At 36.6% G+C, this 18550-nt stretch overlaps 1 protein-coding gene across 2 annotated transcripts in view; it reads left to right on the plus strand.

Moving 5' to 3' along the window:
- Positions 1-14822, plus strand: part of LOC106872230 (TATA box-binding protein-associated factor RNA polymerase I subunit B) — a 30051-nt gene extending 15229 nt beyond the window's left edge. For both annotated transcript variants that reach the window (XM_014919142.3, XM_089339821.1), the window contains exons 6-13: positions 935-1147; positions 2873-2972; positions 4441-4570; positions 7319-7481; positions 9738-9781; positions 10191-10281; positions 11993-12084; positions 14018-14822. In XM_014919142.3, the coding sequence (XP_014774628.1) occupies positions 935-1147; positions 2873-2972; positions 4441-4570; positions 7319-7481; positions 9738-9781; positions 10191-10281; positions 11993-12084; positions 14018-14676 (1492 nt within the window). In that variant the 3' untranslated portion in view covers positions 14677-14822. The remainder of the gene's footprint in view (positions 1-934; positions 1148-2872; positions 2973-4440; positions 4571-7318; positions 7482-9737; positions 9782-10190; positions 10282-11992; positions 12085-14017) is intronic.
- The last annotated feature ends 3728 nt before the right edge of the window (positions 14823-18550 follow it).

Raw genomic sequence — 18550 nt, forward strand, 5'->3', positions numbered from 1 at the left:
CACCATTCAAACTTCTGATGCCACTGACATCAGAGATAACTTCTGATGCCACCTTTGACCTTGACACCTTCTCCTCTACCACCATCACCACTGTCTTTCACCGTCATCCCTGACTGCCTTGGCTACCACCACCACCACCACCACCATCATCACAGTCACCTCCACCTCTGTCACAACTACAGCAACTCATACTATTACTATCACCCCATTACCATCACAACCATCAATCTACTACCACCCTCACTGTCTCTATGTCTACTATTACTTTCACCCCAACATGAGGAATAATAGAAGTGTCATTGAATAGTGAGAGAGGGAGTCAAAGTGTGACACACTGACACACAGAAATTCGATTTGGCATTATATACATATATATATATATATATATATATATATATATATATATATATATATATATATATATATATATATATATATATATTATATATATACATATATATATATATCTATACACACAAACACACACATATATGTACATAATTCAATAAACATAGGATTTAAATTTAAGTTATTATAAGTTTCATGCTGGGATAGTACAGTAATTGAATAAGCTTTTATAGTGTGCCATGTACTATACTATCTGTTCATGAAATTTATAATAGCTCGCATTTAAATCCTGCATTTAAGTGATATTTGTCTCTTGCTGGATGGAGTGGTTTTTTTTCTTTTTCTTTGTACCAATAACAGAATGTGTGATGTAAAATGCATCCAGCATACTGTAAAGTGGTTTGCGTTAGGAAGGGCATCCAGCCATCGAAACCATATCAAAACAGACAATTGGAACCTGGTTAGCTCTCTGGCTGGCCAGCTCCTGTCAAACTGTTCAGCATATGCCAGCATGGAAAATGGATGTCAAATGATGATGATGATGATATGTATATATAACCCATTGATCAAACTTTTATGATTTCAGAGATGTGGCAAAGACCAAAGGTGGATCATCAGTTGTGAAGCTTATGTCTCAAAGTCAGGAGACACCTGAGTCTTCAGGAAGGTTCTCTTCTTACCGGTTCACCAGAAGTACATACATCAATATTGCGCGGATGTCTATGGCGAAAACTATTGCTTTCTGTTACCTGGGCCTTTTGTATACCAACAATCTCACAATGCCCTCTGATATTGTCAGGTTAGTTGTCTTTTGAATTTCTTTTTACCTTCTGAATATGAAACAGGAGACAGAAAGAACATTGTTGTTATTGTTGCTGCTGTTGTTTTTGTTGTTGCTGCAGTTGTATAGCTGCAGGGTCAGCGCTGTTGGAGTAGATCTATGGTGAAAGACATTCCTGTCATGACCATCCTGTCTTTGTATGTAAAGACAGGTATGAACGTATATGTATGTTTCAAACTATGTAGATATTTTAATAGGTAACTGATGATGAGTGTTCTTTGTTTATATAGTATGTTTTTGTCTTTTTATTGTTGTGTCTGTTTGTTGTTGCCTTCCCCAGGAATTCAATAGTAGCTCTACTTTTAAGTGAGGACTTTAGTTTTTGACTGTACTGCAGATGTGAGATATCATCATCATCATCATCATTATCATTTTAACTTCAACTTTTCCATGCTTGTATGGGTTGGACAGAGTTTATTGAGACAGATTTTCTACTGCTGAATGGCCCTCCTGTTGCTAATCTTCACCTATTTCCAAACAAGGTAATATTTCCCAGTGGCTAGACATGTTCCTGTAGAATATTGGAAATGAATGACGCTGCTTGTGTGATAGTGTGAAAGGAATACACATATGAAGATGAAAGAATCTCTTCTCTAATTATCAATTTATCCTTTTTGAATTGACACCTGCACTGATATAAGTGAACATATTGGACTCAAAATATAAACTTTTGACTCATTACATCAAAATGCGAATGTTAATTGAACAATTAGAAAAAACCCTAATCAGAGAGATGAATCTCAATCGTGAACATAATACTCAATTCTTTGTTCTTGCTTTTCATTCATGTCATCATCATCATCATCATCGTTTAACGTCCGCTTTCCATGCTAGCATGGGTTGGACAATTTGACTGAGGACTGGGGAACCAGATGGCTGCACCAGGCTCCAATCTGATTTGGCAGAGTTTCTACAGCTGGATGCCCTTCCTAACGCCAACCACTCCGAGAGTGTAGTAGGTGCTTTTACGTGCCACCGGCATGAGGGCCAGTCACACGGTACTGGCAACGGCCACGCTCAAAATGGTGTTTTTTACGTGCCACCTGCACAGGAGCCAGTCCAGCAGCACTGGCAATGACCTTGCTTGAATGATTTTCTAACGTGCCACCGGCACAAGTGCCAGTAAGGCAACATGGAACTTTCTTACTGATTGTGATTTGCAGATCATCTGCTTGTGGATTCAAGCGATTCCTAGATTTTGTCTTGATTGACAAAAGAAAACTGAGTCCAGATTCACAAGTGTATGTATTTGCAAATGAAATGACAACATAGTTGTTGATCATAATCTCTTAAGGGTTAGATCTAACTAGTTGAATGATCTCCCTTGCAAGAAAGATTATAGAATAACCTCCCTTCCTAAGTTTCTCGAAGCATCTATGTCATGAGACGTGATTCTTAATTATTCAAGAAGATTAGGAAGGGAGGTTACTCTATAATCTTTCTTGCAAGGGAGATCATTCACCTATCTAGCTACTGCTATAAATTCATCATGAGAATACTCACTCTCCTCAATATTAATATCTTTCACCAGGTCTTATTTTCTTTTCGCTGTTAACCCTTTTGATACTAACCTGTATGAGACTGATTTTGATTTTTTGATACAAACTTGCTGTTTAAAAACCATTTAAATTGAAACTTTCACTTAAAATGTCATGTTGATAAATTACCAATGTTTTATCTTAGGTGGATTCAGAATGGCAAACTTCCTTACTTATATGTGTCTTCTCAGTTTCCTGAAGATTTCAAGTTTTTTGCAGAAGATACTGTCACTTTTAACCCTCCTGTGAGTATCACTTTTAAGCTAACCGCATCACTGTTAATCTTTGAGTGAATGTTGCTTTTAACCTTCTACTCTGTGTTGTCGTTTAGTCCCTTGTCAGCACTGATTCATTAAACTTATGATCAAAGATACTTCAGCTCGGACAATCCCAACTGTTATTTTGATGTAGTTTATTTCAGGCTGTATAAAAAGTGAATCATTAGCACGCAAAAAGCATTTCATTTGTCTTTACATTCTGAGTTCAAATTCCACTGCAGTCGACTTTGCCTTTCATCCTTTCAGGGTTGATAAAATAAGTACCAGTTGAACACTGGGGTTAATGTAATCAACATATTCCTTCCTCCAAAATTGCTGGTCTTGTGCCAAAATTTTAAACTATTATTACTAGAAATAATAGTGATAATATCAATAATAAAAATAATAATAATAATGATGATGACGATGCAGTACCAGGCCCTGGCTCTCATGTACATGTTTTGTCTTGGTATAAAAGATGGGCTACTGCAAATATCCTGCTCAAAGCAGAAGTAGTGGGGGAGCATCATAGCCATGTGTTGAGAAGAATTCTTTGGGGTTTGGATAATTCACCTTTGGAAACAATAATAATAATAACAATCTACATGTGAATTCCTTGTGATCATAATATCTGAGTAAAAGAATTTGACATGTTCAGAAAATATAAAGATTTGCTCATTGAAATCAAAAAAATATGGCATCTCAAGATGGTTACAATACTAGTGATTGTAGGAGCAATTAGAATGATCAAAAAAGGAACTGAAAATTATTTGAGAAAGATCCCTGGCTTACAAACCCTGTAAGAAGTGCAAAAGTTTCTTTTAACTGGTACATCACATGTATTGAGAAGAGCATTGTCAATATGAGAACGATTACCATCCATATAAATGTTTTTTCTTTCTTTCCTTTTTTTCTTTTTTTTTCACATAACTAGATTTTACAAATGAACGATCTGGTGTGTTTAATTTAATGGCCTACCAATGTATACAGTGAGTTTCTTTGCCCTATCCGTCAGAAAGACACTCAGCAAGAAATTTAAACAAAATTGAAAGAAGAAAAACTAATAATAAATATAATAATAATTATTATTATTGAGTGAGAGAGCAGTGTATGCCATCAAAGTGACACTGGGGTAAAATATATGAAACCTAGTATACCCATCATGACTACCCATCTGATATGTGCATGACATGGTGATCTCATATCAAGTTAAACAGTGCATGACCTCGCACAGTATACAATATCCTAAGGTTGTTGATTGAAGATATTGTACTGTTTATCAAGTCACAATGACTTCAGACAGATAGTACTTTATGCTGTATGATAGTACAGATAGTACTCTATGTACTATCTGACAATAGCGATAATCTTTATGCTTGACTCTTGTAGCTGCCACATCTTAGCGATTTCAATTCTCAGGTCTCCATATTTATCAACCTTTTCACTTTCTTTCTAGAATATTCCAAGCACAAAAAGAATTCGTTTGTTGTGTGGTCAACTGATTTACTTTTTGAAACTTAGTGATATTCCCAGGATACCAGTTTTGAAATTAGTTCACAAATGCATTTGTCAGTTAAATTTGCCAGGTGCGTATATTTAATAACAATTATAAGGATTTATTTCATTTGCTACACACAGGGTAAAACAGTAGGGTTTTATGCACGGAAAACAAAAGAAGTACAAAATGGAATGAAATGAAACAGTTGAATACAGGGAACTACTGATATCTGACACTTGTTTCTGTCATTTAACTGTGGCCTTAACCCTTTCATTACTAACCTGGCCGTAGCTGGCTGAAAAATTTTTTGGTTCATAAGACTAACCTGGCCATAGCCGGCCGAGTGTACCCATTGTTATTTAAATGTATATTTGAACCCAAATCTCGTTAGTACATTCGTTAAAGCACCTGATTTCACTTTGCAAACAGTTGAGTTATTGTCTCCGACATTGTTTGGCGTGATATTTGAACTCAGTGAATTTTGGAAGATTTTTTTCCACATTTTTTGCGGTGTTAATTTTTTTCAACTTTGAAGATGGAGAGGAGTTTCATGCTATCAAGCAGTGATTCCGAATTTGAAGGTTTTTCAACAGAAGATATGGAGATATCGAAGAAAAGAATGAATGAGCTACAAAAGTATGTGGTGAACAATAATGAATCGGATATTTCTGTATCCGAAACTGAAAGCAGCGATTCTGAAAGCAGCGACAGCGAGGATGATTTTACACCAGAAAAATATGATGGTTTTGGCTGAAGAAGAATATGCCTGTCTTTAGTCCTTTTGTTCTCATCTGCCATACAGCCTTTCCCATTGTGGCCACCAGGTAGATGAAAACTACTTGCCCTTCACAGCCAAAGGAAGCTGGCAGGCTGAGGGCTGACCCTGTCCTATACATGACAACAACAGTTTAACATAACTCCTCGAGTCAGTGATACTCAGACACTAAATGAGTGCATGCAGAGCAGTTTCATTGCTTTGTGCAGGCTGAGTAATGGTACTTCTGTGCCTGTAAAGTTTATGTAGATCCAGTTGTACTTTCTCCTCCCTCCCAGTAGTGGGACCATGCCATTGCTGCCAAATGGCATGATAGATATCTATCAATAAAACGAGGCGGCGAGCAGAAACGTTAGCACGTCAGGCGAAATGCTTACTGTTATTTCGTCTGCCATTACGTTCTGAGTTCAAATTCCGCCGAGGTCGACTTTGCCTTTCATCCTTTCGGGCTCGATAAATAAAGTACCAGTTACGCACTGGGGTCGATGTAATCGACTTAATGCCTTGTCCATCCTTGTTTGTCCCCTCTATGTTTAGATCCTTGTGGGCAATAAAGAAATAAGATATCTGTCAATAAAGGAATGAACAAGTATGGTGTGTATTTATAAAAGTTATAGGGAAGACAGTTCAAACTAGATGATTTTTTTTTTCTCTTTGCACCATTGATCATGTCTCAGCTGCCTTTGTTATATTCCTCATTTTCTGCTGAAAGTTGTGGAAAGCTGTCAAGGTAGGCAGTGAAGTCCACAGGTTCTGGTCTATCACTATCTCTGAGCAGTTATACAAAGAACTGTGGGAAAACTGCACATTTCATCTTTGAATCAAATTGTTGGTGTCTATGGGAAAGTCCATCAAAGCTCTTATTGCAAATTCATTGCTACTTCATATCTTTGGGGCCGTTAAATAGCTTTCTTGCCCTTGTGTGTTAGCGTATGCATCTTAGCTGTGATAGCACAACCTTCATGTTTTGCATCAGAGTAATAGTTGAATACCATTGTCTATAAACAGGCATGGCTATGTGGTAAAAAGCTTGCTTCTCAACCACATGGTTCCAGGTTCAGTCCCCCTTCATGAGCAAGTGAGTGAATTTGGTAGATGGAAACTGAAAGAAGCCTGTCATATATATATATATATATATACACATACATCTGTGTGTGTCTTTGTGTCTGTGTTTCATCGCTTGACAACCGTTGTTGGTATGTTTATGTCCCCATAACTTAGTAGTTTATCAAAAAAAGAGGCTGATAGAATAAGCACTAGGCTTACCAAAAATAAGTCCTGGGGTCAATTTCTTCGACTAGAACTCTTTAAGGCAGTGCCCCAGCATGGCTGCAGTCAAATTACTGAAACAAGTAAAAGAATAAACATGTCCATTGTGACCCTTTTTTTAATCCCCTTTTCAAAACTGCTAACTGATTCTCTCTCTAATCCCTTGTTCTCTATTGCTACTTCTTTGGTAAGCTTTTCAATACTGTTATTAAAAAGGCTTTATTCAAAAGCGATCACAATAAGAGACTTCTACTGTAAATGAAACAGAGGCAAGATGTTATTACTAAGGCTGTAAATTGGCTGAGACATTAATAAAGTAAATAGAATGCCTTCTGGTATTTGTTCTGATTCTTTGCAAATCCCTCTGAGTTATCTCTGTTTTTCATCCTTTCAGGAGAAAAAAAGGTACCAGTCCAGGTCAGTGGATTGGCAAAATTAGTAGAGCAACTGTGAAACTGCCTTCCACTATTTGTTCTGGTTCTCTGCAGTCTGACTGCAAATGCCTTGCAATATCACTGGTGCCAAGCTGCATCAGCTCTGCCTTACTGTTGGAAAAAATTACTAGTGCCAAGATTTGCCTGAATGCACAACTGCTAGTCTTTCACAATATATCTTACCCAGGCCTGCACTTTGGAAAGGAATTTTTCAGGTGTAATTATGAGGTCAGCCTTCTGAAGACTTAAAATGTTGCTGCTGTTTCCATTCCTGTTTTTTGATAAAACTTCAATGACTGTCTGCTTATTGTTGTTCATCTCTCTCCCCCTACTCTTATATTTCATACTTTCATTACAGGACATATACATGGTTTGGCTGTGAATATAATCTCTGAAAGGACACAATTTTTCCAGATTAATCACAAATCTTTGCAATCTTTACCTCCAATGGAACTTTTTGCAATGGCTTATGTGATTATCCTTATAAAAACCTTATTTCGTCTCGATGGAATCAATGAAAGGTAAGTATCTTTAAAAGAATTTATTTTTTGTTTCTTTTCAAATAATATCTACGGAGGAGAAGGCTGTAAAAAAAACATTCACTGGGCACAGGCATTGCTGGTTTGCTTTACGATCATGGGGTTCTAGATTTAATCTAATATAAAACAAGAGCACTCAGAGAGCGCAAACCTCTGCCAATGCAACACCAACGTCTGCTTAACGATTAACCTGAGATGATTTTTAAAATGAGAATATCTGAAATAAAATCGACTGCTCTCATAAAACGAAAGTACTAAAAATGAACCTGATTGTTTCCAAATGGAAAAATAATCCATATACCTTGTCTAGTACCTGTCGAGAGGTCTTTGGGAGTCACTACGTAAAACAGGAACTTTGTAATTGAACATAAAAATTATAATTGTAATGAAATGCATACTGTATCGTGGTCGGAAAAATACGTGTCTATTACACATTGAGTGAGAGGTGAAGGGAGAGGAGATGAAATACTAATACAGTGAAGGAGAAGTAGTGAGAATAATAGCTATGACTGAGAGAGAGTGAGAAAAAGTAATGAGAAAGATGAAATGGAGCGAAACAACAATAAACTGTTCATGAATATCTCTCATTCCCCTTCAAGCTTTTCTAATTGCAGTTGATGAAGGAGAAAGGAAAGGTGTGATAGGGTAGATATTTTCTTTTTCTCAGAATAAGGAAGAAATAATCTTGTAATTGAGAGCTGCCAACCTTCTCAGGCAAATATGTATATTTCCATTATTTCATTTAATAAGAATAAATGATTTTTGTTTATGTATTTGTTTTGCAAGATTCTAGACGTGAAATCGTTGAAAGAGATATTGCTGTGCTTGAGTGTAAGTCATTTTGCTAATAAACACCTGCTCTGTTTATTTGATCTTCATGTTAGATTTAGTATAACTATTAGTTTATTTGTCAGAGTTCTTTCATAACATTCTGTGATCTCTTCAATGACTGTCTGTTCTTCATGTTTCCTCTTCCCTCTGGTCTTGTCCTGTCTATTTCATCTTGTCTTTCAGTAGTATGTATCCCTATCTGCATCTGCGTCTCTGTGTGTGTCGATGTGTTTGGTATGTGTATGTGTGTCTTGTGTGCATGTGTATGGATTTGTATATTACCCTGTTTGTACCTGTGTCTTTTTTCTTTTACTATTCTTCAGTTGTCAGGTTGCAGGGTGGAGTGAGAGGATGTCATTACTCCAGTCACATTTTCTGTCAAGGCTCAGTCTATTTTCTATTATGTGTGTGACTTCCACAATCTCTGAGCGTCCTGTCTCAAATCCCCATGTTCTATTTTAGCTTGTTGGTATAGCATTGCTGAGCTTTTCTCCTCATATTACTGCCAGTGTCCACTTACCCTCTCTTCTATCTCTAATGTGCATTATTGTCTTGTTTCTGTCATATTACTGCCAGTGTCCACTTACCCTCTCTCCTATCCTAATGTGCATTATTGTCTTGTTTCTGTCATATTACTGCCAGTGTCCACTTACCCTCTCTCCTATCCTAATGTGCATTATTGTCTTGTTTCTGTCATATTACTGCCAGTGTCCACTTACCCTCTCTCCTATCCTAATGTACATTATTGTCTTGTTTCTGTCATATTACTGCCAGTGTCCACTTACCCTCTCTCCTATCCTAATGTACATTATTGTCTTGTTTCTGTCATATTACTGCCAGTGTCCACTTACCCTCTCTCCCATCTCTAATGTACATTGTTGTCTTGTTTCTGCACTGTCCCTCTGTTTACCTTACTCTATAGACTGCTTTCCTAGTTTTGCAGTTTATCTATGAGCATACTCTATACACTAATTTTCTTCAATTGTTCATCATTATCATTATTTTTATGTCCACTTATTTTCCATGCTGGCATGGCTTAAGTGAAACTTTATTAAGGCAGATTTTGTGTGGCCACATGCTCTTACTGTTGCCAGTCCTTATTGTTTTCCAAGTAAGGCCCTTTTTCATTCCACCAGTTGTCACATGTCTGCTGTACTATGGAACATTTGTTCACTGGGGAGAGAGTGAACAATATTGGCCTTTCACTTAAATGGTGCTTATGATGATATGCTAGACTCTCTCTCTCTCTCACACTCAGAGCCGATGTAAAGAAGCTAAAAGATGAGTGTTTTCATTGGGGTCTCCAATCCTTTCACTATCACTCTGTGGCCACCACAAGGAAGAAGGGTTCTGACTTTCAGATTGTTGAATAATTGTTTATTTTCTTTTTTCTCACATCAAATTTAGGAAAATGTCCAGTTTTGCTGCCGAATATGCCAAACTAATAGAAGGTAAGGGTTTTGAAATACTTAAAGTGTCTTGAAGATTAACTTCATTTTTAGAGATACAATACAATGTGTATGTGTGTGTGTTTGCGTACAGAGAGAGAGAGAGAGGGGAAATTTGAAATTTTTTTGCTGGAGGCACATAAAGTGTACTCATTACATCCTGTTAAGAGGGTAGCATTAGGAAGGGAATGCCACAACAGACAGGAGTCTGGATAGTTCCTTGCTAGCCAGCTCCATGTCAAACCGTCAAACCCATGCCAGCATGGAAAGTAGACATTAAATGATGATAATGATCAGGTCTGACTTGGGGTTAAACAATCAACACCCCACATTGCACACACTCCACCCTCACACTTGACATCTAATGCTCTGTTTTTTTTAGAGACATTTAAACTTGTTTTCAAATTTTCAGATGATGATATATTTATTTGGGAAAACTGGGCGAATCACATGACTGCAATTGCAAACAATTTGAAACTGCAACGAGAAACCCACAAACCATGGTAAGGGAACTTATTTCACTCAGTTTTCTTCTGTGTATCACCTTAACTCCTCCTCCAGTCTTCTAATGTTTTCTTTTTCATCTTTTTCTGCTCTTCTCCCCTCTGTACCAGATTTGTTCTGACTCTCTGTACTCTGGATCCAAATATCAACTTTGTTCTTTCAGCTTTTGTAGTTGTTGATAAAAAAAATATTACCAATCTAGGGTAGGATGAATTGGTGGAACTGAGAGTTTTGGATGGGATGCTCGTAATATCTATTTTGTTCTGTGCATTCTTTGACTACAAGTTTCACCTCCTATCACTAGAAATCAATAATAAGACTTCTGTGAAAGTTAGACCCAACAAATGGTCTTAACAATTAAATGGTCTTCATTGATATAATAATGATACTTGAAAGACTCGTAGTTAATCAGTCTTGTTGTTAAAAAGTGAAATTTGTTTTATATGTCAATTCAATGAACTGGAACAAACAGTTGCATGTTTTATTGTTGTCCTTGGTCAATCCAGATCACTCCAGTTATGACCATTCTGTAAAATTATATAACTCAAATGACTACATTGTCCAGTGAGATTTTTAAAAATAAATAATAAGGTATGATTTGAGATACTCTTTACTCTTTTACTTGTTTCAGTCATTTGACTGTGGCCATGCTGGAACACCGCCTTTAGTCGAGCAAATCGACTCCAGGACTTATTTTTTGTAAGCCTAGTACTTATTCTATCGGTCTCTTTTGCCGAACCACTAAGTTACGGGGACGTAAACACACCAGCATTGGTTGTCAAGCGATGCTGGGGGGACAAACACAGACACACAAAGACACACACACACACACACATATATATATATATATATATATATATATATATATATATATACATATATACGACGGGCTTCTTTCAGTTTCCGTCTACCAAATCCACTCACAAGGCCTTGGTCAGCCCGAGGCTATAGTAGAAGACACTTGCCCAAGATGCCACACAGTGGGACTGAACCCGGAACCATGTGGTTCGTAAGCAAGCTACTTACCACTTTTCCTATAAATTGAGCAACTGCCTAGAGGTTTTCTTATTAGTTAACATAGTTATGTCTTGTTGTTTAGTCTCTATTCAGCTCTGATTGGAAAGGTCCCCAATCAAAGGTAGTCGAACCATGACCATCCCATCTTTTTTCCCCCAGACATTGTGTAATTAGATCCATATTGTTAAAATATGTCATTCCCTTTTTTAAGGTAGTAGGGTGGACATTTAGCTGTTACTTCTAGCATGTTGAGTTACCATGTAGAGGTTTTCCTTCCCTTGTTCCACAGTAGTAGTAAGGTTTGAATTTATAGTTGTGTGGTTGGCATTTCAGTTTATTAAACCCAAATGCACTTGACCCTCAAATATAACTTTTATTTTTTTGTTGTTGCTATTTTGTTTGTTACCTTGTGAAGGAGCCCCTATGAGTTCACTCTTTCTGTTACATATTCCAGCTAAATCACTCTTAACTCACATGTTACTCTCTAGGAAAAGGATACATTGAATAATGTAGTCCTGAGTTCCCTACTGTACATAGGAAAAACAATGGATTGGTCTTGAGTGGAGTGTTTTCGTCCATAGGTCTGTTTGACCAAGGTTGACCTGGTGAACTAAACAACAACAAGCCACTTAGTTTGCTGTAATTATGCCTCACTTTTTAGATAACCTTCAATGATTTTTTTGTTTCTTTTAGTGCTACAACTGTCATCCAAGATTTAGAACAGTTTTTGGATCACTGCAAAGAAACATCTTGTTATAAAACTCGGATATCTGTCAACACAAAGAGTGAGTTTCAAGTTTTTCCAGTTTCTTTTATTGTTCTTGTTTAGACCGAGATCAAACTTGATTAATCCTTTAGTTTGATTGTTCTATCAAACATAATGCTTATTGATTCACATTGTTTTGAATTAATCATACATTATCTCATATCTTTGAGATTTTGATGGTGTGATTGTTTAATGTAGAATAACATTGTAGGGTAGGTGTGAGAGCCTGGATCTGGTCAGTTTGAACATAAAACAGATGGAAAATGCAAAAGGGTTAAAGAGACTGACCTACTATGATTAAAGGCATTCCAACCATGAACACCCTGTCTATTTATAGCCTATTCATAACTACATTAAGACAGTAGGGTGTGATTTGAGGGAGATTTGATTGCCTCTTGTTGTGCTGGTTCATAAAGTAATGACCTTTATAATATTTGACCCTTGGCACCTCTAGATCATGGAAATGTTGAAGCAAATATATGTATATTAGCATTATGTGTGTGTGTAGAGAGAGAGAATTAACCAAAATGATTGTAATTTTTTCTTTCATAATTCAGTAAATTGAACAAGAGTGAGAAAACATCTAATTAAATTAAAATTGTACTTGTCTGGCAAGTGACTTCATTTGAGACCATATTTCGAAAACAAAGCAATTATATTGTGGAATATCCATTTTAGCCATTACATAAAACCCAACTGTTTGAGTTGAAGTGAAACTCAATAAGTGATCAGGTTGCAGTGGTCATCATCATCATCATCATCATCATCATCATCATCATCGTTTAACGTCCACTTTCCATGCTAGCATGGGTTGGACGATTTGACTGAGGACTGGTGAAACCAGATGGCTACACCAGGCTCCAATCTGATTTGGCAGAGTTTCTACAGCTGGATGCCCTTCCTAACGCCAACCACTCAGAGAGTGTAGTGGGTATGAATATTTTGGCACTCCAAGAAATAAATGTAAAGTGAATGTAAAATTTTAGTGAGTCTCTAAATGGTTAAAATGGCTTTTTGATGCTGAAGCTGCATCTCATTAAACTCTTTTGTTGCAGTCTTACAAGGGAGACACATTGCCTTTATATTTCAGTTAATTTTGAAAACATTCCAGATCTAGTAAAATAGTGAACTCTTTTCTTCATTAAACTGGTGTTTTGTTTTTATGTGAAAATTATGATAGAAAATATTAATTTTAAATAATAAACAAACATAGGCGCAGGAGTGGCTGTGTGGTAAGTTAGCTTGCCTACCAACCACATGGTTCCGGGTTCATTCCCACTGCATGACACCTTGGGCAAGTGTCTTCTACTATAGCCTTGGGCCAACCAAAGCCTTCTGAGTGGATTTGGTAGACAGAAACTGAAAGAAGCTTGTCGTATATATGTATATATATATGTATGTGTGTCTGTGTTTGTCCCCCCAACATCACTTGACAACCGATGGTGGTGTCTTTACATCCCCGTAACTTAGCGGTTTGGCAAAAGAGACCATTAGAATAAGTACTAGGCATCCAAAGAATAAGTCCTGGGGTCGATTTACTCGACTAAAGGCGGTGCTCCAGCATGGCCACCGTCAAATGACTGAAACAAGTAAAAGAGTAAATAGAAAAATAGATCAGACTCTTTAATGCTTTTGCAGACAACTTCAGTTGACCATGTACCCGGTCCAAACTGTAAAGTGGTTGGTGATAGGAAGGATATCCAGTTGTAAAGAATATGCTAAAAATATTGCGACAGCAATTTACATCTTCCAAATTAAAATCACAAAACTTTGGTGAATTCCTGACTGTAGTAGAAGGTATACCCAAGGTACTGCATAATAGGCTCAAACTCTGAGCTTTGTGGTTGCTAAGTGAACTTCTTAACGACACAACCATATCTGTACCATTTTAAATTTTTATTTCACCTTTCCTTGTAATCTCATTCTCTAAGTCTTTTTTCTTTTTCTTACAGAGAAAACAAGTCTGCACGAGTCTATAAATAGTCTTTTCATCAATATTGCTGACTACTGGAAAGAGTCAATCCCTGAACTGGATTCCAGCATTTCAAAAGATCTTCCTCTTTCCTCAGACTCTTTCAGTGTTCCTGTTAATCACAAATCAAAATTTCGGCAATGCTCCATCACTTACAGAACACAACCCAAAGACTTTCTTCACCAAAACCGTTACAAATTATCAGACTCTACCATTCAGTCAGCAACAGAATATGAAAGCAGTGATGCTGATACTGAGATTCTGTCCAGTCAGATGGATCTTTTCACTACTGGACCTGTCCAGAAGAAACCTCGACTACTTGCTTGCAAAGTTGTGGCAAACACTCTGAAACAAGGCAGGAGAAGATCAATAGATACAAACGAATGCAAATACTTACAAATGAAATTAGAGTCACTCAACATCAACAACACATATTTACCAGCCGACAATATAACATTTACAGACTACACAGATCGGACTTACCAATGGTTGGTTTCAGTTTGTAGTTATCTCATTGAAGAAAATAAGCATGCTCTCAACAATCAAGTCTGTAACCTTGAATACCTTCTTAAATTGCAACCCTATTCTAAATCCAGAAAGGGTTCATTTTTAAATATTTATCAGTATTTTAAGAAATGAAGAAGCCAGTGAATCAACAAAAATAAAAATGTAGAACAGGAGGTTGGTAAAACCTTTTTGGAGGAGGACCTGATTGAAATGTTTTTACGCCCTTGTGGGCCAAAACAAATAAAAAATGAAACCATGATTTTATAAGGCTTTAGAAACAACTTTTTTTTTTATTTTCCTAATTTTCTTTTCATTAAACACCATGAATGTACAAAAAATCGACTCCCTCAAATGTCAGTGGGGATACTTAGAAGTAGTGGACAGTTTCTAACTTAGGTGACCAAGTTAGCAGTGATGGCGGTTGTTCTGAAAGCATAGCCGCTAGAATAAGAATAAGCTGGGCAAAGTTCTGAGAGCTGCTACCTCTGTTAGTAATGAAGGGCCTCTCCTTCTGAGCGAAAGGCAGATTGTATGATGCTTGTGTACAAACAACTTTGCTATCTATATGGCAGTGAGACATAAACTTTTTGATTACTGAGGATATGTGGTGGTGGTGGTGGTGGTGATAATGATGATGATGATTGCAATGAAGGATTTGCTACACATTTAATAACAAAAATTGGAATGTGCATTGTCTGAAATGGCATGCAGTGACAAGTTTGAAACATCTTTTAAATTAAACTGAATGGGTGTATTGTGACATTGGATCTATTACCAGCTAGTTCACTTGCTTTTCTCAATGGATAAGTCAATCTTTTTTTTTTTTGCCATTCATACTTTTCTTAGAATTCATTATTTATTAACAACAGCATGAGATGTTGTTAGGGTCTGTTACTCCATTCATTTAAAAAGGTGAAAACGTTTACTGCTTAAGCTGTGGGAACTTTTTTTACCAAATGATGCAAAATTTGGTGTTTGGAGAACAGTTTTACTACATTCATTTGTTAAATATAAAGTTTTCTTTTGATCAAACTTTATATGTCAGTGGAATATGGGATTAAATCCAGCTGTTTTTCAGCATTGTAAATATTTCAGGCATAGATCTTTAGAACATCCACAAAGAAATTATGGTTTATATTAGTATTTTTTGCTGTTGTAGACATTAGGACATAACCAAAAAGATGTTCATAGAAGAAATGACAGTGGATTTAAGGCTAAAATAAAAAAGAACCTCAGATTGTCACCTTGGAATATTCTTGTTGGAATATACCATCAGAGATAATTGTTCCATTTTCAGGTACAGGTGTGATTTCAGGTACAGGTGATTTCAGGTACAGGTGTGAGGATTGTGGGCCTAGTCTTTATGAGCCTTTTGAAGGCAACAGACACTGTTGCCAGCTGGAGTGATGTCAGTAGTTATGAGTAGGGAATGGAATAATCAAGCCGTTCTGTAACAAGGTTGCTGCAAGCTTTTCTTTGGAGAGTACAGTTTTATTTACTAGGAATTATTCAGTTTCTTTCTACCTGTTTGCTTATCAATGATTATATTGTTAGACTTACAATGATCTTGAAGGAATTAATTCAGCTAGCTTGTGTACAATTTGTTTGCAATATTCAGGTAAGCTATGGCCCTTTCTCTACTGAAGCAGTGTTTTTGTTCTTGTTCACAAGATTTGCTTGTGCTATGACAAGCTTGTTCAATATGCCTGTCTGGCCTTCCATAGTTTTTTGCAACATTTGTATAAATAGCTTCTGTAAAAAATCTACACCTTGTACTAGTAGTCAGCTCTGACCTATCCAGGCTGTGGTGCTGCAAGCTGATTTACGTGTATTTACACCATTTGTCTACAGCTAGAAATTTTGTCCATAGCAAAACACAATGAGTAGCTTGTTTACGAATTTGAACTTGCCACTGGCATATTCTAACTGATAATAACATTACATTTATACACATCACTGCTTACTCTGTTAATATGCTTCTAATACCCTTTCTTGCTTTGTGGAACTTGTTGATATCCATGGTTTTATAGTAGAAGACACTTGCCCAGGGGGTGCCACGCAGTGGGACTGAATCCAGAACCATGTGGTTGGTAAGCAAGCTACTTACCACACAGCCACTCCTGCGCCTATATATATATATATATATATATATATATATATATATATATATATATATATATATATATATATATATATATATATATATATATATATATATATATATATATATATATATATATATATATATATATGTAAAGGATATGAAAGGTTATTATTTGCTATTATTAGCACTTCTAACAGGTAACACTTCAATAATGGATAAAGAATTCCTTGGCTTCTCCCTTAAAGACACTCCTATTCCTTCACAAAAAACTTTCACTATACTCCTCCTTGCTAAAACTAAGGACCTCATCCGAAGAATGAGATGGAAGGCTTTCTTCCACGACAACCAAAAATATAAGAATGACATAAGCAACAACAATTTCAACCTCACATCATATATGAATCCTCCACACACCCCACAACTCGAAAAATTCGAAGTGAATATGATCGATCTAATCAGAAATATTAAATTCTCAAAATACAAATCCCCCTTTCAAAGAAGACTATCGCATACCATAAAACGGATTATTACATCCCCCCAATTACATGTATTTTCAGATAAAACAGGAAATATGTATCCCATTACCATAGAAGAATATAATAAATTCATTAGGAATGAGCTCAACAGATCCTACAAGCTAGTGTCAACATCTGCTTTAAATGATATCAACACCATCCACTGCAAACTCATGAGGAAACTACATGTGGACGACAGAACAGAACCATATTGCTCAGCATCTCCACACTTCAACCTCAAAGATCACAAGAAGGATTTTATCACCAAACCTTCAATACGCCTAATATGCCCTACCGAATCCGACCTCGGAAGGGTTAGCAAAAACACTGGATAAAATTATACCTGTTGTCAAAGAAAAATTAAATGCAAATCTATGGTACCATACTGGGGAGGTCATTACATGGTTTCACACCTTAGATAACAAAAACTCATTTTCATTCCTTCAATTCGACATAAATAACTACTACTCCTCTATCTCTCCTAAACTTCTAAATAAGGCTATTCTTTTCGCTAGGAACTTTACTAACATAACCCCACTAGAAATCAACATAATACTTAATGCACGCAAAACACTTATATCCTTCGAAAACAAACTCTGGTGCCGAGCTAACCAACATAATAATAACTGTAACAACTTATTCGATATAACCATGGGATCATCTGATTCCGCTCAGGCCACTGATTTAGTTGGGTTATATATACTTCACCAACTGCGCTCACATTTCCCTAAAATCCGAGGAGGTCTGTATAGGGACGACGCGTTACTACTTACCAAGGCCATTAATAAATCTTCTCTGGAAAGGACTAGAAAAGATCTACACAAATTCTTCTCTAATCTAAATCTATCCATCACATTTGAAAACGCATATAAAACGGCTAACTTTCTAGATGTTACTCTAAACTTATCAAACTCACAATACTCCCCCTATCATAAACCTAACCAATACCTGAAATACCTCAACGTACACTCCAATCACCACAAATCTACTTTCAATAACATAGTCAAGGGTATTTCAACCCGCATATCTGATCTATCCTCTTCCAAGGAAATCTTCAACAATCACGCACCATACTACAATCAAGCTCTTGCCGCTAGTGGTTTCTCCCAACAAATAAAATACATCCATAACACCAGATTTAAACAACTTATATCCCAAATCACATCCCAAAGACATACCAATCATCACAACTGCAACCAACCCCCCACACTCTCCAACAGACCTCACAAACACATCTATAGCACTAGGTCTAAATCCAAGATAAATAAAACAATTAGCAACACGAAAAATGTAGATAGCACTTCTCTATGAAAGTACTTAGATTATGATTTACACAGAACCCCCCAAAAAGGCGGCGGCCGCTCTATACTGTGGTACACCCCACCAT

This window comes from Octopus bimaculoides, chromosome 22, assembly GCF_046866305.1.
Source record: "Octopus bimaculoides isolate indiv1 chromosome 22, ASM4686630v1, whole genome shotgun sequence".
Taxonomy (NCBI): Eukaryota; Metazoa; Mollusca; class Cephalopoda; order Octopoda; family Octopodidae; genus Octopus; species Octopus bimaculoides.